This window comes from Ornithodoros turicata, chromosome 2, assembly GCF_037126465.1.
Source record: "Ornithodoros turicata isolate Travis chromosome 2, ASM3712646v1, whole genome shotgun sequence".
Classification (NCBI taxonomy): Eukaryota; Metazoa; Arthropoda; class Arachnida; order Ixodida; family Argasidae; genus Ornithodoros; species Ornithodoros turicata.
The window spans coordinates 41926964-41954189 of NC_088202.1; the positions used below are offsets into that span (position 1 = coordinate 41926964).

The window sequence follows — 27226 nt, forward strand, 5'->3', positions numbered from 1 at the left end:
GACCACCAAGTGATTTTATTCTTGTGAGGGAGCACGTATGCTGTGCAGATAGTGTTATTGACAATGCATCAATGCATGTTACACATTTCAAGTGCGTTGAAGACCCCGGACGACAAATCCTCCAATGTATGCAACTGCCCTGCTACAAAATTCAGAAATTGCACCTGGATCAGGCAAATAGTCATGGTAATAATAATAATGGTAATGGTACCGTGATGTAACACGTAAGGTTTGTCTGCGCAGTGTGGCGACATGTTGCACGTGCTGCAGGGTAGGACTGCGGATAATTTTGACCACCTGGCTCTTCTATGGCATTAGTGCTTTCAAGTTCAGTGTCATTGTCGTCGTCGTCTTGAATGAGGTCACGTAGTGGAGCAGTGCTCCTCAGGCCGTGGTGCACTGCTAACATGTACTATGGCAACGTCATCAAGCGGAATGCAATTTCCTCTGGTTGAACTTTCAATCTCGGTGTATACTATGATGCGCTTGAATGCGGCACTGAATTGTCTTGCAGTAGGATTATTGTTGCATCTTCCAAATGAGCGTATCACTCCGAAGAGGACCTCCAGGTGTTATTTTGGGTAATTTTATACGCCGGGAGAAATTTGAGAACTTTGGCCTTTTCAGCAAGTTCACTGTAGAGTGCCAACAGGCTTTGCAATGATATTATGCTGCCAATGAATCCCGTCTTCCTGTTCGTGCCGATTAGCAACGGTCCATTCTTATGCTTTCGAAGTGTGCTTAGATATGTACTGATCTGGCCAGCAACTGTTCTGACACTGTTTATGTTTTGTGAACAGAGTGCTTTTTTCCACAACCTTTGGTACATGTTTCTTAAGTTTAAAATGTCAAATGCACTGTTCATGATCCTGAGGAACTTTTCAGTTGGTCTCGAACCCCCATAGCCCTCACTGAATATGCTCCTACATTCAGCCAGTGCATCAGCCACTGAAGAACTGAGAAGTTGTGCTGCCAACCCTACCCTCATTGGCTGCTTCTGCCACCTTAAGTGCGCAGCACGTAGCGTATTTGCCAGGTGAAGCCCCTTTCTTTGTTGTACCTCACGGGGCTTCTCTACATAGACCAGAGAACAGTGTACCCTTCATTGTCTACAAAAGCTTAAGCATGTGGCACGGATCCAGAAAAGCTGCAACAGGGTCCCCGGTTTCTGGGTGGGGAAGGTTGTTTTTAATGTGCCAATGCTGAAGTTGCAGCCAAGACGTTCCAGCATGGTGATATTTGCAGGAGTCCCATCACATGTCAGTGAAATAATCTTGGCACCAGCTTTGTGTGAGGCCCAGACACTGCAATATTAGGCTCTTGCGTTGCTCTCCCACATGGCCGTCGACAAAGAAATAGCCAAGGGGTAGCTTCAGACTGCCATTAATTGCAACGACCGTTGGCACAAATGCGTCCTTTGCAACTGGTAGGCTGTCATCATTGGCAGTATTTGGTCCGACATTGATGTAGCCATGAAAGATGTGGCCATCACATTCCACATGCCTACGTTTGGCCATTTCGTCCACTAGGAGGCTGCAAAGTGTAGAGAACCCAGATGGCGAATTTTCTTGAACCTTAATTTTTAGGGCACGGTGGGCTTCTTCAGAAAAACCAGGGTTCCCATTCACAGACTGGTACCATTTTGTCAGTGTGCGTGGGTGAGGCAGACAAGTGTCGAATTTTTTGCGGACATAGTTATATACCTTGGCCGAGAAGAAATGCAATGTCAATGCAGATGATCGCAGTTCCGTGGAGTACTTTGTTGGCAGACGCTTGCCTTTGCTTTTTGCGAGCTGTCTCTTCAGAAGATCTTTGTTTGAAGTGCCTAAATTTTGTAAGATGTCCACATTTTCCTGCAGCATCATGTTTTGAGCCCTTATCTTTTATAATGTCTTGCATTCTTGCATTTCTTTTCTCAAGGCGCCGGACTGACTGTTGTAGTAACTTAATTTTCTGCTGTCTTGCTGTGTGCCGAGCTGGATATCTCTTAAAGGTCAGCTACGCCGATTTCCCGATGTGTTGAAACGGTTGTGATATTCAGAACGAGCACATCCAACTGCCCCCGAAACGCACCTTCGTTTCTCAATTTTGTCTTCCTATTACGAAAATTAATTCATCAAAGAAACCAAAACAAGCCATGGGCGCAGCCATTTTTGTGACGTAGATGGGATAAACCTGCTCCATCTACGTAGATAGAGAATCGTGCGTCTGATTGGATGAAAGCTGAGGCTTTCTCTGACTTCCCTGCCGTCTTCTCCCGTTTGCGAGGAAATCCAGTTATGGCCGCCGGCTACGATGAGCGTTTCGTCCGAGGTAATCCCGAGAACTATTGAACGATGGAAACAACAACCGGGAATTCACCTCAACATCATTTTCGGCGTGAAATTGTGATTATGTGCTCGAGAACTTCGCAGTTCAACCGTTCACCTGCCATTCACGTCAACCCGTTTGCTGGTTTTACTACAAGTGCAGGAATGGGAGCGATTGAGCACCAACGTGAGACTTGGTGATTGTTTGAGCATATACCTGCAGAGGACTGGTCTTCAGAGAAAGAAGGCCGTATTTCTGCCCATGCACATCGTGCGATTGCCAGGCTTGTTACACGAGATACATATATTGTGCAGCATCATAGCGCGACTGCAATGAACGACGTAGGAATGTATCGTGACCACTCGAACTGCATTCGTTGAACCATTCGTCGGTTATATGAAAGTGCTCATTGCCCCGCACAAAAAGTGTTGGATGTAGTTTTGTAGTGTGTCGTTTATCTCGTAGAGCGCATCGCGGCATGTAGGTCGAGAGACCTTATACGTATTTTTTGCATGTTTACTTGAGTGTGCGCATTGTTCTATACCACACAGGCCATATTTCATTCATAATAGTTTCGGAAATAAAGGCGTATGGGTCGATCTCATATTGCTTTTGAGTTAGGCATAGTGTCTTCAGATCAGGGTATGTGTATCCTGTTTGCTGGGCCCAACAGATGTTATTAAGGGTAGTGCAACATTTCCCACCTCTTGAACCATGCTAACATTGCCAGAATAAGGAACATTACACTGTGCTGTGTATTCCACACTCAGTTGTCTCGCGACGTAAACCCCCAATTATTATATTGGGTACTCCACATGTTCAACCAGTCAGCACTTCCCATATCCTATTTTTTTTTAAACATGTGCTTAAAATTGCACAACTGCCACTCAAGTAACTTTGCCACCAAATTAGTCAGTGACAAAAGGTATATGTACTTTATCACAAATTTAATAACCTTGGTGGAAATGGTTGATGGTGTTCCCTGCCTTGTATGGTGCACTTCATAGCAAAATACACAATAGTCCAAATGTTTTCCTTGTCCACAAATGCCCTGTCAAAGCTGAAATACTCTTATCAAAATGGGGAAGCGGGCTTGCTTGTCCAGAGAAACAAATATGAAACTCCAGCGCTCAACGTAAATAACTGCATGCTCAGCAACTAAGGCTGGTGATGCCGAAGACCTAATATTTCTAGGTTAAAAGGAACAAAGGAGAAAAGACCACTGCGGCATATTAATGTTGCTTCAAAAGTATAACACCACAAAATTTGTGAGAGTCAGTTCGTGTATTTAGTTATGTTGGTCACCTCCTGCACAAATTTTTAATAAGATTCAAATGCGTTGCTACCAACCAGGACCTAAGCCGGACCTATGATCTAATAATAATAATACTATCTATCTATGACCTATATGGACCTTCACCACTAGTTTGGTCTAGGTTTCACACGTGGCTTCTAGTGAAATTCGAAGCTGCTCTGTAGAGCTGACAGGAGACTTGCAGAGTAGAGTATTTTTTATTTATATTTTCCAAAGAACATGTAAAAAACAATGTGCTGTACCAACTGTATTCAAAGAAATACAAATATACTTTGTTTTAGCTATGTGCATATTAGCAGATTACAGGTGACCGATGACACACAATGGGCGTCAAGGGTGGGAACACAAGAATACCACTGCAGGCACTGTCCTGAAATTCTAAGTCACCATTTGTCAGAAAGCAGTGACCACGCACAGCCTAAGGATCATATTGAGCTCCTTCCATTATTCTTTTTATTGACAGCATGTTGGCTGCCATCCAGTCCATGAAAGTGACCCTTATCGTTGAAAGAACGGTTCAACAGCAAGCGAGCTGGTGATAGTGTCCATGATGGCGAGACCTGAAGAGGAGATACAAGAAGGGACATAAACACGCTATGTTGAGACATTGTGTATGTCCCTTCCTATCCCTCGTCTCAGGATTTTTCGCTATGGACCTTCATGATGTTTCCTTCGGCAAGCTTTACATATTTTTATGCAGAATTGTGAAGGTACAGCCAGGCGCTGTTAGCAAATCACACAGTACTTTTCTTGAATCAAGAATCCATAGAAGGTACGCAGTCTTCTTCAGCATTGCACACATCTATGGGACATGTTAATCACTTTGGAATGTCACAGACATGTCATGGAGGGCGGCACATGATTAGTGGTGCTGAACAGACAACTATTTGTCATAGTTTAGGCATAAAAAGCAGTTTTGTCACCTGCATGTTGAGACAGATGTATCTCTACATACTTTGCCTTGACACAAATATATGAAGCAACAAATGTACCCTCTACTTTATTATGGTTATTAGTCAACATTGCCAAGAATGTGGGAACACAGTCTTGTACCACCTACACTCTTCAAAATGACCTTCACACACGACACATTGTAGGTCAACGAGACTCCAGAATGATGTCCTCTCCCTCCCCATTAGCTGAAAACGTTTTTCTACAACCTTGCATAAGGGGAAGTTAGTACAAGAAACACACACATTCCTTTTTTGAGCAAATCAGTATTCAGAGCGTTACCATACTGTGGTAGGCCTGCAGTGCATTACGTGGTACAGCACACACTGTAAAAAATGTCACCGTAGAACATGTCCCCCATTCTAATGACAGTCTTCTCCAGTTTTTCAAACTGCCATTTCCCATAGTGCTTTATGGTATGACACAGTATTTCTAAATCTTTACTGTAGTTTACTGGTTGTATCAGAACAAAGACACCACTGTTTCCGATCACAGGACGCAAGCCATAAGTGCTATACGGAAACAGTACATGCTGCTCTCTAGCAGTTGTTCGTGTTTGGACATGGTATGGTGCATGCACGGTAAATGCCATGGTTAAAATATCCAAACGTGAACAACTGTTAGATTACAACATGTAGAATGCTCTATAGTACAGTAAAACCTCCAAAGCCGGACACCTCCCTACTTCGGACAACTCCCCATGATTTCATTGCACGGGCAGGCTCCTATTGAAACTACATGGGGACGACACTCTCTATGTCGGACACCTCCCTATCTTGGAAGTAGGATAGGGTTTTCTCTGCAAAGTCGGACAAAACCCTCGCCAAATTACCTCAATATCGGCCCACCTTTGCACCAAAAAGACCCAAAATGAGCCAGTGGCCTTGACTTTTACCCCTTTTTTCCCCTATACTGGTCTCAGCATTTTGTTGCTTTAGTTTTTAGAGTCGAAAAACAAGTGCTGTCAGTCTACATTGTAATTCTTTATGTGAGCACTTGTCTTCAGTTTGTCTGCACCAAAGCTATGAGAAGTGGGCTGACGCTTCAGAGAAAAGTCCTTGCTGCTCGAAAAGCTCCAGAGGTAATGCCATTGAGTAGAATCTGAACGGAATTGAATATACTAAAATCAGTAATAATTATCAGTGAAGAGTGGGTAGAGGTACCACTACCAGGCACCACCACCAGGTACCACTAAGGACTTTAAATTGAAGAAGGGGGACATTTCTCACAGCTGTGATCTCTTCCATTTTTTGTTGCCGTCACATTCTGTAACTCGGACACCTCTATAAGTAGGAGACGCTTCGGCTGCACCGTGGGTGTCCAACATAGGAAGGTTTCACTGTATTTATGTTCCGTGTCATGTGACCACAAACAATATATGCTTTTGCTCATGCTGCACAGCACAGGCGAATTGAGCTGCATGTGAGTATAATAACATGAAACCCGAGGCGCGGAGGAAAAGGCATGACTTTACGGTCTCTGTGTCAAATGTTTCATGTTGTAATTGCGTACCAGCTGGCCTGTACCTGAGAATAGGTTTGATGCATTGTACACGCACCATAGACTGCAGTATGTGGTGTGTTGTGATAGTAATGCCACTGCCAATTGAAGAATAATGCTCCAGGTGGATTGTTTCGGTACAATCTTGAACTATGCATACCAAGGGGTAGGGCATCTGCGTGACAGGTTTACCTGGAAGTAAGAATGTAAATGTTAACTGAAGTCATAGAATAATTAACATTATCAATATACTGCTGCAGATGATACAAACAATAGCACACAAGATGCTCCGATATGTTCTGCAGGAATGTCTCTGCACTCACAATATTAGTACAGCAGCTACAGAAAGGCATAAAACAAGTTTTTGTATACATGATACCACTTGAATGCAACAAAAGCTTCTGCTGCACTGGCAGAACACCACGGCGGACAGATTTACCTTACTTCACCTGAGAAAAAGTATGTACTGTTGCACACATGATGCTGTTTGAATGTCTCGAAAAACATAATTTATGACCGAAAGACATCAATAGGAAGATTTCGATTTATCTTAGTCAAAACTGAGAAAAAGTATGTGCTGTTGCACACATGAAGCTGCTAGAAATGCCCTTGAGCAATCTGGAAGAACACCTTATTTGTGACCAAAATACAACAGCTGAGCCAACATTGAATTTATACGTTACTCAAAATACACAAGATGTGCTGCCGTGCATATGATACGATGATACTGCTTAAATGTACTCTGAAAGCGCTGACACCTCAGGCATGGTTGCTCTAAGCTAGCGAGCAACAGCGAGGGTATACGAACACAAGAAGTCGAGCACAAGTGATGGAATGCAGTTGATTAATCAGAAAATGAAATGTCTCAGTACCAGGTGTTACTGTTCCGTCAACAAAAACAGATGAACTTTGAAGGGGCGACTGGTTGGCACTGGTGACAGCCTTCAGCTTGAAACCCAGACGGTGATAGTTGAGACGTGGAGTGCAAGCTTTTCGGTGGTGCCAGAATGCCTGCGAAATCATTTAACAAATAAGGCAATTCCAAATCTGTACTGAGAATACACCCGCTGGGGCGTAATCTCTAAAGGATGAAGCAGTAACTGACAGATAGCGTATTTTTCTCTTCTACGTGATGCAATTTGCACCGCATGAATGACTTGTCTAACATTACGCGTCTTACCTTTATCTGCTGCCTAATCCTGCCCCTGTAATCTCCTGCTGCAGATAAGGTTGGCACAGCATCCCGGACGAGACATCTTCGGCTTCTTGTGAAACAAGTTGCGCATCGCTTCCGTAACATTCGTACGAGCCAGATGAACAGATCAAATCGCTGTTTCGAAGGTGGCACCCAGTCGGAGTTGTAACCGATTGTTGCAGTCAATAGATTTCTCTTTCGCCTTTCGGAGAATTGTGGTTTGAAACGTTGGAACTGCATGCTGAAGTGTTCTTGCAGACGGGAGCAAAACGCTCACGCATTCTCGGCACGCAGCACAGAACACGAATCACACCAGGAAGACTGTACTGGCCTAGCAAATGCTATGCAGTCGAAGGAAGCAAAACTCACGTTCCTCGTGGGTTTAGTGAAGTCCAGAAATATACTGGCGCTCTAATAGCCAACTGTTTATCACTTCCCCAATGTGAATCTGCGCAGCAGGCGGCTCGGCAGAAGAAACTGGCCGGCTTGGCGGAAGAAACCAAGCCAAAAGTCATGCCAAGCCGGAGCGCGGGCAGACCACCAATGTGTCGTCGACACAGGGTTTGCGGGCCACAAGACGAGATGTCAGTGAAACTAAAAATTCACTTTTTCGGAAAACCGTGAGGAGTCTGGGATAACTATTTTGCATACATAATCAGTGTTCCCTTATGAACACATCGTGTGAGTACCATTCCATTCTGTAACACTCGAAAATCGGCGTAGCTGAGCTTTAACTTGTTTCCTTAATTGTGCTTCCTCAGGAGTGTCCTACTTGGGTGTCATCTGCACCATACATACAATTATTGATGCCATACCTGCAGAATATTGGTCTATCGCTTTCAAAGGGTACAGAAGTACCTTGGCTGATTTATATATTGGGGATTTTGATTCATTCTTTGATTTCATTTCATTGGTGCCAGTTGTTAGAAGGAATCACACATGCAAGTCTTTCATTTCATAATCATTTTTATTATGTTTGACTTGGTAGCAATGGCAATACATTTTTACACTGAAAGCATAAATAGCAGTAACCTTACATGCTTTCAAGGTATTTCATTTGCCACAATTTGTTTATGCCCAAACTCACCTCTCTTCTTTCTACATACGATGCAGAGCTGATCATAAGGTCAACTTGGGATTGTAAAGAAGGACGAAACACTAGAGACTATAGGACAGACACTCCGTGTTTCCCCCAGGGTGCTCTCCCGTTTTACGCTCCCAAGTAGCCCTTACGTATCATCAACAAACTGAGTGCTCGCCCTGATTGGAGATGATCAGTTATGCAGATGTTAGTAAGTTTGCAAAATGTGGGCCACACCAAATCATGTTGTTGACATTTGCGTGTACTTACTGCTGAAGACTGTGCGCTGCTACCTGCTACTGCTAAATACTCCATACTGGAATCCATAGTGTCCTGTTATAAAATGGGAGAGAAAGTTATTTTGAAGGTTTTTCACTGATTTTTAACATGGTAGTCCTTCGCCCGCATCACCTGGGCACCAGTCAGATAATATACAAAAAGTGTATAATCTGTTACTGTGCCTGGTTCTGCAATTATAGAATTACTTTATTTTGTTCCTTCGAACTTACCGTACCTCGTCCTGGCTTGTGAATGACATAATTGCCGAACTGTCGCATGATGCCTCACAGCTCTGGGTAGCTGCGCACGATGCGCAGCTACCCAGAGCTGACGAGCCGCAAACACGGCGAAACACGTGTCCTCTGGTGCTGTCGCATCGTTCCTTGAGTATCTGTTTCACTGCGTGTAGCCATAGAAGCCATCTTAATATGTAATTTTGAATAACAAACACGTCTAGTGTCATCTACTTGTTTATTTAACGGTTTTTTTTCCCTGCATTATATATATATATATATATATATATATATATATATATATATATATATATATATATATACCATTCTATACCATTTCGAAGACATCTTGTGACGACTCAGTCAGGAAGCTGATAGTCATCAGTAGAGTGCCAGCCTGCTGAAAAAATAATTGGCACAGCATATTAAAATGTGCAACGTTAGGCTGTGAACAAATTTACAGCTGATATGTAACATGTGACTTGCAGAACTTACAGAACTTGCAGCTTGCACTGTTGGCACTACTGGGGGGGGGGGGGGGGGTATATTTATTCGAACAAAGGAAAAGAAATGGGAAAGGTCAGCCAAACGGGACGCCGGCTTGCTATTCCGAAAAGAAAACAAGATAGAAAAATAAATGAAAGAATAATAAAATAAATAAAAAAGAGAATAACGAGGAATTAAACGAACCACGGTGAAATAAGGATGAGATGGATTACAGAAAAAAGATGACTTAAAAAAACAAAAAAAAAACACATGAGGTTAATGCGTGGCGTTAAGAGTGGGGCACTGAAGAATGAGACGGCACGACTTGAGTCGGGGATTATGTGTGGGGGTTGCACGCAAAAAAAAAACCTGCCTAAACCAATTCCATTCCCGCGCTTGCTCATGGGGGGGGGGGGGCGGTATATTTATTAGACGAAAAGGAAAAAAAACGGGGGAAAGGTCAGCCAAACGGGACGTCGGCTTGCTATTCCGGAAAGAAAGAAATATGAAGGAATAAGAAATAAAGAAAGAAAGAAAATTAAGAAATAAGAAATTAATAAAAAGAGAAGAAAATTAATTAGGAAATAAAGGATAAACTTACAAAGGATGAAAGAAGGATGAGGTAGATTAAAGACAAAGATGACAAAAAAAGATTACGAACAAACTGTGAAAGTATGATGAGATGGATCACAGAAGATGACTTTTAAAGGAAAGCATGAGGTTAATGCGTTGAGGGTGAGAGTGGGGCGCACTGAAGAATGAGATTGCACGACTGGAGTTCACAGGTTGTTCATAAGACCTGAATCGCTCAAGAAAGTCAAAACTGCTTTGGTCACAGACCGCTGTGTGTGATGTCGTACTGGGCCGAGTAGAGTGGCCAGGGAAAAGTCCGTGCACCGCAGCTCGAGTAGGCGTCGTCTCAGCGTGGCTCGAGTGGTGTCGAATCTGTGACAGTCGAGGAGAAAGTGTGGAATATCAGCTTCAACAGCACAAGTAGGGCATTTGGGCGACTGGAGAAGCCCGATTTTACAGAGAACTAGAGAGACTTAATGCCGCCTAATCCGTACACATACGGATTAGGCGGCATTAAGTCGTAGTCGGTGTATAATGGACGCTTCTTGACGCGAGCAGTGGTGTGTGGCAACGAAATCCATCGACGGGTCGATAGACCGGAGATGGTCGTTCATTCGGACAGCCTCCTCTTGAAACTGCCGAGTGCCGTTATGACGGAGCCGCTGTGTCTGTAACCGACACGATGAGGCTGAAAGTGGTAGGAGACAGTTATTGGAGGTGCCGTCCCCATGTGCAAGACATGCTAAGGGGTCTGCGCGGGTGTTTCCGTGCAGGCCGGTGTGACTGGGTACCCATTGGAGACACAGGCTATGACCCGAAGATAGAAGTCGGTTGTGTGGAAGTGTGTTGCGACTATCATGGTGTCTAGGTCGCCGATTCTTCTGGAACAATAATTTGCTAGAACTTCTAGCGCCACCTCGCTGTACGTGAACACAACCCAAGCGCCAGGCGCTGATCCCGCCATGTGGTTCAACGCAGTCAGTATGGCGAAGGGCTCGGACTCGATAGATGACGTTTCGTACGGGAGCTTGTGCGCCACTTCAAGGTTTTCATGTGGGATATAAAAGACTGCAGTTGATCCGCCTTGAGACACTGATCCATCAGTGTACACAGGGAGTCGTTGAGAGTACGCTGAGTTCAGGTGCTCCAGTGGAAGTTGGTGAGCAACAACGGGAGGTACAGAGTTATACTGATTCAAAGTCAAACCCAGTGCTGGCTTGCCATACACATATATAATTAGTCAAGGAAGTAGAAAGGCACATGCAAACACATAAAAAAAAAATTATTAGAAACATGTAGGATTAGGAAAAATGTATCTGTACATGTGCATACGTAGCTCCTCATTGACTGATTCGGATTCTGATACATTGAAATGCTGTGTCGTCGTAGCCTGCATCACAAGAAATAGAACCTTCCATGCTCACAAGATAATATGCCATAAAAAATTGCGCTTCACCTCTTCAGTCGCACTGTCAAGACTGTAGCTCCCTAGTGCGGGCTGCACAGCTGCTTCCTGCTCCTACATAGCAATATCATTCACATGAGATGACTCCAATATTTGCTGAATGGGGTCTGTTATCCCCGTACAGTTTGTGCTTGTACCCACCATGGGAACTTCCAGACCAACAACTGTCTCCTCTACATGGCTGTCTTCACTTTGATTTGCCGTGCCCTCGGATTCTGAAGTTGGCATGATTGGATCCTACGAATATATACATATAAGGTACTGCAAAACATACACAAGTACTCTCCGAAAATGAGCACCTGTTCTCTGGGAAGAAATGGGCACGGCACCGCGTTTTCACGTAATAGAATCCGATTCAGTGAAGTGCGGTCAACATCCCCCTCCTTGGAATGCTTCTTGCACACAGTGCTCCACTTTGAAGGCGTCCAATTGCCCCTTTGCAGTGCACAAGTCCATGCAGACCGCAACGACGGATTGCTGGGAAAGCTATCATCGCCAAAGGCAAAACACAAGCAGTTGACGGTCAATAAAGCCGAGAACGCACTACGAAAACGCAAGTGAAAGTGATGTTATACTTACTCGTGAAATGTGACACCGCTCTCTTTGCTGCCCGTCCGGTTCTTGCAGCACTCAACCGCACAAGTCACCATATTCGTGACTTGAACGGCTGAACGGGATAGAAAATACTGCTATATGCTGCTGAAATAACTTGCAGTCAAACGGAGCGACGCCTCCACTCCGTATAAGATGACGCGAGAGCGAAGGTGTAGATAAACTCTTGCACCATCTCTCTGCTCATAATTGTGTAAGCACGTTCGGTCACCGTGTGTAAAAAAACCGAAACATTCCGATTGTCCTGACAATATGGCCGACGGGGAGCAGGTGGGCGACAGAATCGGCTTCAGGTTTCAGCTGCCTTGTCCCCTCCTCTCTTTTTATACCTCCATGTCGGCAGCACTCTAGAAAAACGATACGATAAAGAAAGCTGCCAAATTAAAGAACAACAACGTGATGTAAGCCACTTCAAAGGAATTGACGCGATTGGCTTATCATGTTTTCCTAAGCGTTATTGTTGAGAACCTCCGATGTGCTCAAACTCGGGATTTACTCCTAAGGCCATGAACCAAAACGTGTCACCGTACATGACCACTCGGACGACTCCTCTTTGTCTAGGTGGTCTTCAATCCTAGCGATACAGAGAATCGGTTTGTGTATACTGTAGTAGGAGATGTAGTCCATGTAGCGCACACTAACACTTCTCTCATCACCGCTTCTTAGGAGTCGTCGTTGACGCACAGTTATCATGGTCTGCTGACATAAAACAACTTCAGGAGCAGTCTGAGGCACGGGTCAACGTCCTTCGTCGTCTGTCGGGCCCCCGTTGGGGAATGTCAACGGAGTCCCTATACTTACGGTACATCGGGCTCTTATTCGGCAAATGGTGGCTTACCATCTCTCTGTACTACGAGCACCCCGTACTACTCCCTTTCTAAGCGTGAGTGGGCATCGCAGCTCTACAATGTGGATATCACTAAACCACTTCCTACTCTTCACACAGTTGGTGCTATGGAAAACTCCGCTCGCAATCGAGGTTCCACCCCACGGGATATCATCAACCGAGCCGACTCACAGTGCATTCCCCAACTGGATTCCATCAACTAAGCTGTCGTGCACCTCATTCGGCAGCGCTGCTTCTGAGCGTCGAGCAACCTTGGATACATCCCTCTCTCGCTTGTTCGTTAAAAGCGCGGGCTTTTCGGGACACGTCAGTGGGCATCGCAGCTCTACAATGTGGATATCACTAAACCACTTCCTACTCTTCACACAGGTGAGAAATAACTACTCCTTGTTTGCGAGGAAGTCTAGTAATTTGTTTTTGTTGGAGCTGCCTTGCCCACTTGTCGTATGCTCAATATGTGATTACCTTGTTGCCATGTACAATGCCTTAGCTTGCCTGTTGAATACACCATATGACTACATGCGCACAACACTTCTGGTTTCTGGTGATGTAGAACTTAATCCAGGACCCAATAAGCATGACCCGCAGTCTAAGCTTGACTCTATCTTTGATATGTTAAAAGATCTTAGCTCACGGTCGAGCGCTTTTGAGTCTGGTCAAGCTCAACTCTTAGGAGCAGTGTCGACCATTCAAAAAACGCAAACTGAAATAAGCACCCAGATCAGCGATCTAAGCGTTAGGTTGTCTACTGTTGAGAAGACGGCATCCTGTCTTAATAATATTCAGGATGAATTCCACGTGTTGAAACAGCAAAACGCACAACTACGCTCACGTCTCAATGACCTTGAGGATCGTTCGAGGCGGGAAAATCTTATTTTCCACGGTATTGTTGATATGGAATCGGAAACATGGAAGCAAACTGAAGATAAATTGATCGCGGTGCTAAACGAAAAGATAGGTCTATCGCTTACTCCCGAGGCCTTCGAACGCGTACACAGACTTGGCTCCTTTCACTCAGCGAAATCGCGCCCCATTATAGCAAAGTTTTCAACATTTAAAAGTCGCGAACTTGTTTTTCAAGCCAGAGCAACAATTAGAACGAGTGGCTTTACGGTTTCTGAAGATTTCTGTGAGTCTACACGGCTCGCGAGAAAGAAGTTAATAGAATACGGTAAACAGACTGGTCTACCATTCAGACTTCGTTACAATAGGCTATACGTTAATAACAAGTGTTACCAATATGATGTCCATGCGAGTGCCGTTCGTGAGGTCAGTACCCATGTGTTTGCCTCGACCTCTAGTGGTTCTAATACAAACCACACGCCACATTCTCGTACTCACTCCAACCCACAATACTCGCCACCCACCACCCGTTCTGCAACGAACGCCAGTGCCTCTTCTGCATAGCAATTTTTGCCACCTTTGAGCACCTCTGTTCCTAAAAAATTTTCTGTTATGTACACTAACATTAGATCACTTTGGAAACATCGCGGTGAATTGTGTTCCTTTATAGATTCCTGTGAAGCTGACATTGTTTTGCTCACTGAAACTTGGCTTTCAGCAAAAGTGTCCAACCATGAGTTGTTTCAATGTTGTAAAAATTTTATAGTGTATCGTGCAGACCGAGGTCACAGGGCAGGTGGAGGCGTCCTAATCGCGATATCTGATAAAATCTCATCCTCTGTTGTGAACATCCCTACCAATCTTGAAATATTATGGGTATGTGTAACTTCCAATTTCAAGCGTCTCATCCTTGGCATCTGTTATCGGTCTCCTTCATCTTGCTCATCATTTGTGGATGATTTGCATGACGCTCTCAACATTGTTGTAAACAGATTTCCTACATATGCAGTTTTGTTAGTGGGCGATTTTAACTATCCCTATATTACCTGGCATCCTCATATAGAAATTTCCCCAATGTCTCGCGAATGTGACGCGTTTGTTAATGTTTGCAGAGATTTCAATCTTTATCAGCTGATTGATGGCCCAACAAGGATTACAACTTCTTGTGCAAATACACTAGACCTTGTTCTGACCACAGAACCCGACATCGTTTCAGATATAACCATTGTACCTGGGCTAAGTGATCATTCAATCATTCACTTCTACCTTAATTTCCCAGCGCCACAGTCGCAGAAAAGAATTAAATATATAAGGAATTACAAGAAAGCGGATTTCACCACAATTAATAGCGAGTTATGCTCTTTTTTGGACTCCTTTGTGCACGACTTTTACTCTCGTTCTGTGGAATGTAATTGGACACTTTTTAAAAACAAAGTTGCTGTACTCGTCGAGAGGTACATACCTCGCGTGAGACTATCCTGTCAGTCACGCTCCCCTTGGTACAATACAGCGCTCCGAAGGCTTTGCAGTAAAAAGAAGCGACTTTTCCGCGCCGCAAAATTTACTCAGGACGTCCTCAAGTGGGGTAGATACCATGCGGCTGCCTCAGAATATAAGAAGGCTGCGGAAGAAGTTAAATCCCGTTTTTACAGCTTGTCTCTTCCCCACATGCTTAGGACTAATCCACGTCAATTTTGGAATCTTGTCAATAAAGACAAAAATCGGGACTCTTTCATTGCTCTGCGTAACTCATCCGGTGATGACTTAACTAATTCTCAGTGTGCTGAGGCATTCAATAATGCTTTTGTAAGCTCCTTCTCTAGCTCCACTGTATTTTCTTATCCCCCCCTGCTACCTACCAATTACATTCCTATGGACCCAATTGTATTTGACTGTCGTGGTGTTGAAAGTATTATTGACTCTCTGAAGATCTCATCCAGTTGTGGTACTGACTTCATAACATCTAAATTCTTAAAGAATACGTCATGTTATTCATCGCTTATTCTGTCAATGATTTTCAAGCAGTCTCTTGAACAAGGATTGTTGCCTAACGACTGGAAAGTTGGGAAGGTAGTTCCCCTTCATAAGCACGGTGATAAAAGCTCTCCCATCTCATTAACTAGCATTCCTTGCAAGGTTATGGAGCATATCATATGTACACATTTATTTCAGTTTCTTGATTCTAACTCTTTTTTTCATGACAGCCAACATGGGTTTCGTAAATCATTTTCCTGTGAAACTCAGCTCGTATGTTTTGTACACGACTTGAGTTCGAACCTTGACAGTGGATTCCAGACTGACTGTATTTTTCTTGATTTCTCTAAAGCATTCGACAAGGTTTCTCACAGATTACTACTTCATAAACTAAGTACACTCAATATTGACACATACGTCCTATCTTGGATTCATTCTTTTTTGCTTGACCGCAGCCAATATGTCACAGTTAACGACACGAATTCTAGCTTAACATCTGTACTATCCGGTGTGCCACAAGGTTCAGTCCTCGGTCCCCTTCTCTTCCTAATCTATATTAACGACATGCCGCAATCTGTACTGTCTTCATCTGTTCGCTTATTCGCAGACGACTGTGTCGTTTACAGGAAAGTTTCTCACATCTCAGATATTACCCTATTACAATCAGATCTAGATAACATAATAACATGGTGCAAGACATGGCATATGGAACTTAATATCGGTAAGTGCAAGCACATGCGAATTTCTCGGAACTTCGAACGTCATCCTCTGTATCTACTAGAGAACGTCCCACTTGAGCAAGTTCAGTGTTATAAGTACTTGGGGGTCCTTATCACTAGTGACCTCTCATGGCATGCTCACATTAATTATATAACAAATAATGCCCATCGTACTCTTGGTTACGTCAGACGTAATTTTAGTCAAGCACCACTGGACCTCAAGCTAACGCTCTATAAATCTGTCGTTAGGCCCAAACTTGAATACGCAGCCTCGGTCTGGGATCCAGGTCTGAGCGTACTTGTAGATTCTATTGAAAACATACAGAGGAGAGCAGTTCGCTTTATCTGCGGTAACTATCATCAACGGTCCAGTGTATCTTCTATGAAATCCACACTCCATCTTCCCGACCTCGCCATACGTCGTAAAATTGCCCGCATATGCCTCTTTCACAAAATATATTATCACAACGGTCGGCTACGTAACCACTTTTTACTTTCTCCCACATATATTTCCCATCGCACTAGCCATCAACAAAAAGTAGGAATTCCTAGATGTTCTACTAAAGGCTTCTCAGACTCATTTTTTCCACGCACATCGATCGACTGGAACTGCCTTCCCGGCTCCCTGACTGCTACCTCTTCGTCTCAGTTGTTTAAAAATGCGGTATGTGTGCACTATTCGAATGATTGACTGCTGTGTGAAATGCCAACCTTTAGTGTCTTTCATTTATGTGCTATGCTCAATAACCATTCTGTACACCACTCCCCTCTGAAATGCGTATGCCCTGAGGGTAAAATAAATAAATAAATAAATAAATAAGCGTTCGTTCTCAGTGTCATGTAACAATCGCATATCTTCAACTGTCCCTGTCCTTTCGGGAGTCCCTCAGGGCTCAGTTCTTGGTCCCCTCGTATTCCTTATATATATTAATGACCTTTCTTCAGGCATATCATCCGCTATCAGATTACTCGCTGATGATTGCGTTGTATACAGGGAAGTCAACTCCCTACTGACCAACTATCCTTACAAACCGACCTTGCCCTAATTCAAAGCTGGTGTGACGAGTTGCAAATGCCCCTGAATATGTTTAAGTGCTGCATCGTATCATTTTCTCGCCGACGTGCCTCCTGTCTCCCTCCCTTCTGCTACGCAATTAACTATATAGTATTAACTCGAGCAGATTCCTACACACATCTTGGCGTTCACCTCTCTTCCAACTTAACTTGGAACGAACACATTAATCACATCGTGTCCAATACTTCTCGCTCCTTGGGCTTTGTCAGGCGCACTCTAAGATCGGCCCCTGCCCATCTCAAGCTTCTAACCTTCACCGCTCTGGTACGAAGCAAGCTTGAGTACGCATCCGCAATATGGGACCCTCCCCAAAAATATCTCTGTGAAACCATCGAAGCCATTCAAAATCGTGCTGCTCGCTTCATTGTCAACGACTACTCTTTCACTACTTCCGTTTCCGCGTTAAAACTAAGTCTCAACCTCGAGCCACTCGAACATCGTCGTCGCTTTGCTAAGTTAAACCTCTTCCATAGATTTTTTTCACGTTGCCTTCCCAGCAATCACCCATCACACGCTCGAGTGTCATTTTCCCTCGCTTCGATCACACTAACAAGGTATCTCGGTTCCACTGTATTACTAACGCGTTCTCTAAATCATTTTTTGCGCCACTACCATTGAGTGGAACAACCTCCCATCATCAATCGCAACCATTGACGACCATGCAGTTTTCCGTAGCTCTCTTTCCCGCTTTCTTGGATTGGATTGGATTGGAAAAAGAAAGAAAAATATGGGGAGGTTAGTCCCGACCCAGTCAGAACTGGCTATTCCAAAGCGCGTTTGTGGGTGAAAAAAAAATGAGCTAGGAAAAAGAGAAGAACAAACACACAAAACACCAAGAACAGGAGAGAGGAAAGGGGTAGAGTGGATGTAGCAGGATAAAGCATAAAGGAAAACGGGGGAAAGGAAACGGGGAGACATTAGGCACCGAGAAACACTCGCTGCACAATGTCGCTTTCTTCATCTTCAATACCAGTGTTAGTTTTGTTGTATTGCTGAGTTTATCACTTTGTATACATGCTTGTGTTGTTCTTATCCTGTTATTCCAAGATGTTGTTTTGTTTCCTTATTTCCTTGTGCTTTCCTTGTCCATGTTCCATGCCTTGCTGATGTTCCCACCGCCATGTAATGTCCTCCGGACCCTTCTTTTTTTTAATAAATAAATAAATACTATACGGGATAAGCAACACAGCAGAGAGGACACTACAGAGAATTTTAACAAGAGGTCGGAAAATCTGCCTCGGCGTACCTCGAGCCGCCTCCAATGTTTTGGCAACAGCAGAAGCTAGAGAACTGCCTGTAGAGGTGCTGTGAACGCAAGAAATTGTGCGCCACTATCTGCGCCTGAATCTGCGCCATGACAAGCACCCCCTGGCACGGGAATTGAGATGCCGAAATTCGGACTTCCACAAAGCCATTGCTCCTTACCAACGCAACTTGCCAAAAACACAACCTCTAAGAGCATGCCCCTTGGAGTCTAGAGCTACCACGGATTTGCATCTCCGTGCCTGGGGTACACCACCCCAAGTCCACTTTGCCCACTGTAGAGCTGAGACAGCATTGTCTGTCTATGATGGAGCGTCACTGTTGCAGCACTGCTATTTTTACTGACGGATCGACGACGGCATCAGGCTCAGCATCTGCTTTTGTGGTTCCGCTGCACAGGAAAGAGGGAATGGCACGACTGTCGCACAATACATCTTCAACAACAGCAGAATTGGTAGCCATACAGCTGGCAATACAGTACGTACTGGCACAACAGTCACCTGCCGAATGGGTTGTGTACAGCGATTCAAAAGCTAGGCTCCAAGCCACGCTTTCATTCTTGGGAAATGGCTCTATGACACCAAGAGTTCGCCAAATACTCCATGAATACAACAAATGTAGAGTCGCCGGCCACAAGGTAACTCTGCAGTGGATTCCTGGACATTTTGAAATGGGAGGGAACCAGACGAACTACAGACGCTGCAGACGAACTGCAGACTGCTGCAGACGAACTAGCGGACGTAGCGCACCTATCTTCAAAACTATATCCGGTGATATACTCAAAGTCTGATGTTACATCTTCATTAAAGTCATTGTCGCAGGAACTGTGCAGACGGCGATGGGAACAATTGCAGAGTGATTCGTCGTTGCTACTTCGCATCGTCTACTACGTTACCGCGCTCTGTTCAGACGTTTTTACACCGGTGTCTGTTGAATGTGCCTTATGGGCGTCATTTTCTTCATAAAGTTGGTAGAGCCGACTCGAATTGTTCGGTTTGTGCAACGGTGGAGAATAGTGAGCATATTCCAATGCACTGCACAAGGTATGCGTCTCAAAGAGCTACTCTGAAAGCTACACTTGCTCGACTAGACAGCATGGTCTTCAATATAGTGAAGGAGTTGGGACTTTCGGCACCGAACACGAGGGATGCTGCCTTGGCGGCACTTGCGAAATTTGTTCAGAGCTGTGGGATGGACACAACCTTTTAGGATTCTCTGTGCATGATCTTGGGATAATTTTCAATAGTGGATAACTGTGAATAGTGGACTTCTGAATAGCGAACATGTGAATAGTGAATCGCAAACTTGCGAGTAGAGCACATGGAAGTTTTTTTTTTTTTGGGGGGGGGGGGTGAGAATTTATGTTAGGAGTAGCAGAACAAGTCGGGAGACGAGTTCAATTGCTCCTTTTTTTTTTCTTTCTTACAAACAAACAAACAAGCTAACACTTCTCACGAACACAGAGTATATCGTTATGCCGTTGCATGTGGTCGGCACATCCACATTACTCACGTCCAAATTGAACGTCTCCTTCATGTAGTCGATAAACCACCCGTTGTTGCCGTCACTGACGTTAATGTTAAAGTCCCCTTCACAATGAGCGGCACGTCGGTATAGTGCGCCGTTTTTACCTCGGGGAACTTTAGATGCGTTGTAGGAGAGCACGGCAGGAGGTTCCATGTGAGGAAGATTTTCATGTCGTCTCGTGAAACGTTTGGCGGGAGGTAGACGGCGACGACGATGGTTCTACGACCGTTGATAGTGGCTCTCGATTGCGCACATGTCTCCCGCTTCTCACTTCGTTTCGATGGGCAGATGCCATGGAGTGACCCTTGCTTGGCGTAAACTGCGACACCAGCCCTTCTCCTCTCTTGGCGCATGTGGAACGACACGCACCTGTATCCGTCGATCTCACACGGATCATCAGTCCACGTTTCCGTCAACCGGAGCGCCTTCGTATATAAGAATTGCATCGCCCTGGGCGTCCAATTCTGTGCGCCCACAAAATCTGAACGTTCGCTACGTAGGCGACAGGTTGAAGTAACCTGTGAGAACGAGCGGTACATCCGGCTCGCCCTCCAGTCAGCGGCTTGTCTACCAAGCAGCCACGCCTTCACTGTGGATTTCCGTACGGAGCCGCTCAAGAACGATGACTTATGCATGATGGCCCGCTTTATGTTCACATTTGTGACATAGTCTTTGTCCAACTGACGCCGCAGGGTCATCACCATGTTGTTAACGTCGACGGGAACATTTATAACCTGACCAACGGTTCCGTACTGGCCTGCGCGTCGCAATCGGCGTATCTGCATGTATGGCAGCCTCGGGGACACCAGCCGCTCCTCTATTGAGCTAAATTTAAGCAGATGGGAAGGGAATGACGGGTAATTGTATCTGTTACTCCTGCTCAGCGAGGGCACCCGCTTGTGTCTGCACACGTCTGAGCAGTTGCGGCAGAGCATGAATCTACACTCTAAGAAAAAAAAAGGAGTAAAATGGGGAGTAATTGCAGCTTCTACTCCCCTAGTCTGCCCCCTCCCCCCAATTACTCACCATTTTAGTCACCTAACCCGACATTTGAACCCGACAGGTCTGCAAAGTGTCACTAAACTTCGCGAATGGTCTCCTGAATCGAACAGTCTACGTAGATATGTGCCCTTGGTCAATTTGAACGACATAAGGCTGTATAACTCGGACAACGTAGCAATTTTCCAGCCACACAGAGTAAGAAACAGTTAGCGCATCTTTTTTCGCAAATTGTGCCCTATGTATGGCGCAAGGTTTTATATCACTCGATATATCACGGTTGACGGTTTGCTTCAAAGTATTTTCATGCATGCACACGAATTATGTACCTGGGACTCTTACAACAGCGCGTGAAATGCAGTCTCCACTCTGTGACATTCATTTACTCCCGTGCATTTACTCCTGAAAGGGACTATTTTTTGCGGCAATGGATTTAGTCCCCAAAAGGAGTAAAAGTACTCATTTTTTTCTTCGAGTGTAGCGGTGTCTTCGCCAGGGAACGCGCTCTCCAAGAATCGAGTCACAGGGGCAGTCACGGCGTTCAAGTCCTTCTGGAATCACAATCGATCGCATACGTCACACTTGTGCCCGAATTCATTGTCCATGAACACAGTCCTAAAGCGCGCTGTGGCCAACTCCCATCGCCTACGGTATTCGGGCGCATGTTTAAAATGATCGGGTTGCGATACCGCGCGCTCGGGCAGTTGGGCCCAACCTGGCGAACGAGGGTGGCCACTGATGGGCTGGAGGGGCTCGTCTACTTCCGTTGGGGGTACATGCGACTCGGTAGGTTCAATTGTGGGCCGCGATAACCCGCTTGGTCCCGCAGCACTCGTGTACAGCTGCGGCTCCAGCGCTTGCCTCAATCTGGCGAGTTCCCTCCGTTTCCGGTACCGTTCAATCGAAGGGGCTGGTAATGGTCGGGGTACCTCTGCCTCCTATGTTTTCCTTTTGACCTCTTCCCGCTGTTTGTGGCGCATAGTGGTCAGTCGAAGGGGCGCCATGGCCGACGAAGTCGGAAATTTTCGAAAATGTTTAACTTATATCGACTATAACTCTTGGTGGGCGCACATTTGGGTATTTTTATTTACTCACGTATTCAGAGGCCCACGAGTTATACCACACGCGACCACTCCCATCTTAATCGGTAAATGTACTGATGAACTATGGGCGAACAAATGCCGCGTTAGCGTCTTTTTTATTTCTTTGACGCACTTTTGTGCCTCGCTGAAGAGTAGCGTCAGAGAGAGGGGACACTTTTACTCGCGGGATGCGCTATGTCCCCCTCGTTTGTTTCTTTATTGCCCACTTTGGCTGATCACAAACGTTTCGGCGGGCTGGGATTTAGCAGATTGGACTCTCTTCACAATAGCGGTCCAAAAATTCAAATTGGGAGCGGTTCCTGAAATGGTTCTTTTTATATCCGTGTTAGCGCCGTGAAGCAACTCTGACTATGAGCAGCGTACAGACGTAGACAGGTGGGGACAGGGGGGATAGTATGCGTCCTGGGCCGACTTCAGGGGCAACTGTGACAACATTCGTCCGGAAAGTCTTCGAAAAACCCAGGGAAAACTTCAGACAGCACAGCCGGTGAGAGGATTCGAACGCATGCCACCTCCCAGTCTCCTCGTGGAAAGGGATCATCCTAACCACTATATGCCACGGGAGCTGGTCTAAAACACGATAAGCCCTGGTTCATTTGAAGTGGGATAATCTTGTGGACATAATCTTGTGGATCTTTGGTTTGACAACTTCCTTGATTGATTGATTTTTAAAAGAAAAAAATTGAGACAACTTCCTTTATTGTACCGTCTTCGTAGAGTGCTTGCGACCTGCTGAGACTTCCTAGTGTCTGCACAGTGCGTTTCGTTATGTCGTCAATGTCGTCCAACACCACGGTGGTACAAAGTCAACGAGTGATCACGACAAACGTCGATGGGCACGACGGCATGGTTAACAGTTCGATGGGGACTCTCGAATTTATCGAGAACGATCAAGTAGGTCGCATCGTGTGTCTACGGCTCCGGTTTCCCGGTGAAGCAACGGGTCGCATGACTAAAATCAAAGCCGCACCGCTACATGCCATCATGCAACCCTTGCCTCAGTCCGGACTGGGTTCCCATCAACCTGAGTACGGTCACCGCCACGCTGTCCATTGAACACGGATGTCGCCTGCAAACGCGTTCACTTCTCTCTTGTTCAGGCCAGCGTCATGACTATTCATAAATCGCAAGGTGTGATCTACAACAACGTAGTGTACTCCTATACAAGTCGCAACCGCAACGACTCGTCTATGCTGCCATGTCGCGAATGACTAGCGTCGAAGGCCTGCACATCACTAACGTGGACGAAGACTGGAGGTTGTATTACACAAAGCACAACGCAGACATCTACACGACGAGTTTCGAAGACTCGAGCACCACAGGTTCGACAGTTCGAAGTTTCTCGACTCGGTCGAAGACGGCGAAAGAAGCTAGCGTTCTGAGCATGGTCGTATACGCATGAAGGTGAATTCGGTGAATGTCAACCTATAAAATTAATTCTTTTTGCTCAGAAAGGTTTCGCACTGTTTGTTATTGTAAGGTACTTCCGTTTTCATATTTCTTGTTTGTTTTCGTTCGTTGTTCGGTTTTCGTGTGGTGTTCCGCGGTTCTCGTTCGTTATTGTGTGGTTTGGTGTTGTATGGTTCTCGTTTGACCTTTTCCATTATCGTATTATGTTCTACGAGTGTATCTGTGTGTGTTCTACAATAAGACCTCGATCCTTATTGTGAAGGGGCTCATTATATTTTATTCACCACATTACCACCAGCAATCAGGTGGAGTATAGCCCCTGGCGATGAAACTCCCCATTCCTCATCTTAAAATAACGTTATTGTCACTGTGCGTTGCAGTTGTTCAGCTTTCAGCGTATTTCATTACAGAAATTCGAAGCGCTGTGCACGAAGAGCATGCACACGCGTGACTTATCACACACGCTGTACGAGCGACAGCACATACGAGGTTAACACCGCGCAGGTTCTGCATCCGCTTCGCCACGCTGAGCGACTGTGAGGGGAACCTGAATAGCACAAGCGCATTGTTTATAGAAAATACATGGTTTTGAGATTGATAGGAGCACCCACAAATACTTTCTTAGTACGTAATGGCACCAGCGAAGTAGCAGTGCAAGCAAGTCCGAATTGTCAGATGCATGCGATACGAATAACCAGATTTTTCCTCAAAATAAAGAGCTTACCTGTGAAAAATTATCCCTCTTTCTCTCTCCGTGTGAAGTGTACTCAAAGCTGCAACAAACTGGCATGACCCGCCTTTAATTTAAAGGAAATTTTAAAAAATACGGGCAGCCCCACTTGAACTAAATGCAGACGACAGGACTCGTTGGGCCCACCAATATAGCGGCCGGTGACCACGTTGTCGAGCACCCTATGCGCGATCCAGCCTATACTATAGCGATCAGTGGGCCGCCACAACCCGAGTCAGCACGCGCCCTTACGCCGCTCGAGTCGCGGCAGTCGCTGCCCGACTCGCCGCCCACTGCCCCGTAGAGTGACTCGTACAAGGGTGCGGACTAAAAACCCCAACTAGATTAGTGCCTAGCTTGTAAACCGTTTATGTGTAGCCCTTATGTCTGGTCATGTAAGATTTGTACAATAAATGTACGTATACTGTGTATGTCATTTGGTTTCGTTAATTTCACTACTACATAGAATATTTATTTCACTTGTTGAGCAAATGTAATTAATTAATAATTGGGTGTTTACGTCGCGAGACCACTTAGATCATGAGCGACGCCACAGCGGTCGGTCTGTGGATTGCTTTTGCCCACCTGAGGGTTTTTTAACGTGCGATGAAAGCTCATCACACGGCACCCCGTATTTAACGTACTTGCGGAAGACGGCGTGTCTAAGCAACTTGTACCCTGCCACCATGTTACTGGCGTCCTCGGCCGGGTTCGAACCCGCGATCTCGGGATCAGAAGGCGAACGCGCTACCAACTGAGCCTCCGAGGCCGGTTTCAGCAAATCTGCATAACATTACGTACTATATGTGCACTATTCATGAACAACTTGACGGGCACTACTTAGCTGTACCCCTCAACCACGCATCCTAATGAGCCACGCATAAGACGTTTTACAGAGACCAATGCGGAGGCATCTCTGATACCACCCACCCAAATTTGGGTGAATTTTTCTTCCCCGTTTCCTCTCTCTGAGCGCGTTGCTCAAATCGTGTGTATACTGACCTTCCCTTGTGGCTCCCCATCCTGAAACGATTATATTGCCCCGGAGAGAAGACGACTGCTCTGGATCTGGTAAACAGATGGGGGCCACGTATCCCTCCGAGTCTTCCAAGTCGAACGGCTCCTGCAGCTTCAGCAGTGCTATGTCGTTACGCATTCCGTTTGTTCCAAATTTCTCGTGACTTATGATAGATTTCACCTTTGCGGACGAAAGACACAAACGGACTATATTCGTATAAAGAAATATTTTATATGTCATTGGATGGCCTAATCTTGTTCGCTTACCCTTCTACTTTGGCTGTGTGTTGCATTCTTTCTCAAGTCCGTTTTTCCAGCTTCCACTCTCATACCAAGCTTTTGTTGAAGGTCAGTCACGTTTCTTCTGTTGAGAGAGATACCGGGTGACGCTGAATGTGTCGCAACAAAACGATCAGTTATACAGGTGAGCGCGGTTGGCAGTATTGACAGTATCCGCACGGTAACCGCGTGTTGTAACATCCGCAACCGCACTACTTAAACCGGGTAAACCGCATCCCCGCGAATATTAAGTATGTCCGCACATCCGTGATCGTTGTTATCGCAAGAATACAATTTACATCATAAAATGTTACATGACAAAGGCTTTCGCTCTTAGGCATACAAGCTGTTAAGAAACATTATTTCATCCACATGCAGTCCTCAATTTAGAAGAGGTGGCGTTCCCCTATACATTTGGTGATCCGGACGTGATTTGAACAGGCCACCTTCTGAGCACGATAGAAGTTAAAAGCACAGCAACACAACAAATGACACAATTGGATACGTCATTTTGGATTCGCTGTGTACTTTCGATTGTGGCTGCAGCTGTTGCGCGTGCTCCGCGGAGGCACGTGGTTCCATTCGCAACTGCGTGGATTTCAAAACGTTCAAAAATTTCCATCCAGCAATATTTCCGGGATCCAGAATATTTCCATCCGCAAACCAGTATCTCAATCACGCGGATCACCGGATCTGTGTCGTCCTCCCGCGGATAACTGCACCCGCCCACATCTCTAATCATGGGAGCACCACTCGCTCCTCCTGTAGCGGCAGCTGCAGTAACCTACCTCTTACTCTTTTGTCTTACCTAAACTGTTTCCGTTTTTGGGGTGGTTCCTGTTTTTTCGTGTACTTTGTTTGCTTTGCGTCGTACGAGTGTCGTACGTGAGCGGGAGTGGGTTGTCTTAACTGCGGCGTGCCATCCCTCCATACTTCTCTGCCCTTTCATTACATATCGTATTCGTCTTTATTCTGTTTCCCAATCTACTATATACTCGCGATTGTTTACTGATGCGATCTTACCTCCGCACACAATGCGCGGCAGTTAGCATAGTGTCCCTTGAGATGATGATACCGCCACAGACGTGAGACCCGTATTTCTGAATGGATGCCTGAAATCGATGGGATATTATGGTGAATAAGACCGCAATGTTATGGGGGAGCGACATTGAGGAACAACAATATAAGCAGTATTCTCGTTGATGCACTTTCTTTCTTTCTTTTTTGTTTATTTCCCAGGTCGGACACGACTCTTTCCAGGCCAAACCCGTCAGCAGGACATGATTTAGTGATACACCCCTTTGGTCTGTTTGCCCTCTACATCAGGCACGAGTTACTTGTACCGCATTCTCCTATATTGAAAGGTTGCAACGTAATTTATAGCTGTGCGAGTTGCAAAGAAATAGTGATTTCTGTCGCTGTTGAGCAACGAGTTACGGG

At 45.3% G+C, this 27226-nt stretch overlaps 1 protein-coding gene and 1 long non-coding RNA gene across 2 annotated transcripts in view; both read right to left on the bottom strand.

Annotated features, from left to right (window-relative positions):
• Nucleotides 1-27226, bottom strand: part of LOC135384563 (serine protease 27-like) — a 79311-nt gene that overhangs the window by 51980 nt on the left and 105 nt on the right. The window contains exons 2-4 of the mRNA XM_064613760.1: nucleotides 26810-26898; nucleotides 25775-25871; nucleotides 25493-25688 (exon numbers count right to left, since the gene is read on the bottom strand). Of these exons, the coding sequence (XP_064469830.1) occupies nucleotides 25493-25688; nucleotides 25775-25871; nucleotides 26810-26898 (382 nt within the window). The remainder of the gene's footprint in view (nucleotides 1-25492; nucleotides 25689-25774; nucleotides 25872-26809; nucleotides 26899-27226) is intronic.
• LOC135385329 (uncharacterized) lies at nucleotides 6077-7729 on the bottom strand. Its single transcript, XR_010420388.1, has 3 exons — nucleotides 7257-7729; nucleotides 6949-7087; nucleotides 6077-6268 (listed from the first exon to the last, which is right to left on the bottom strand). It is a non-coding gene; the product is annotated as an uncharacterized LOC135385329 (long non-coding RNA).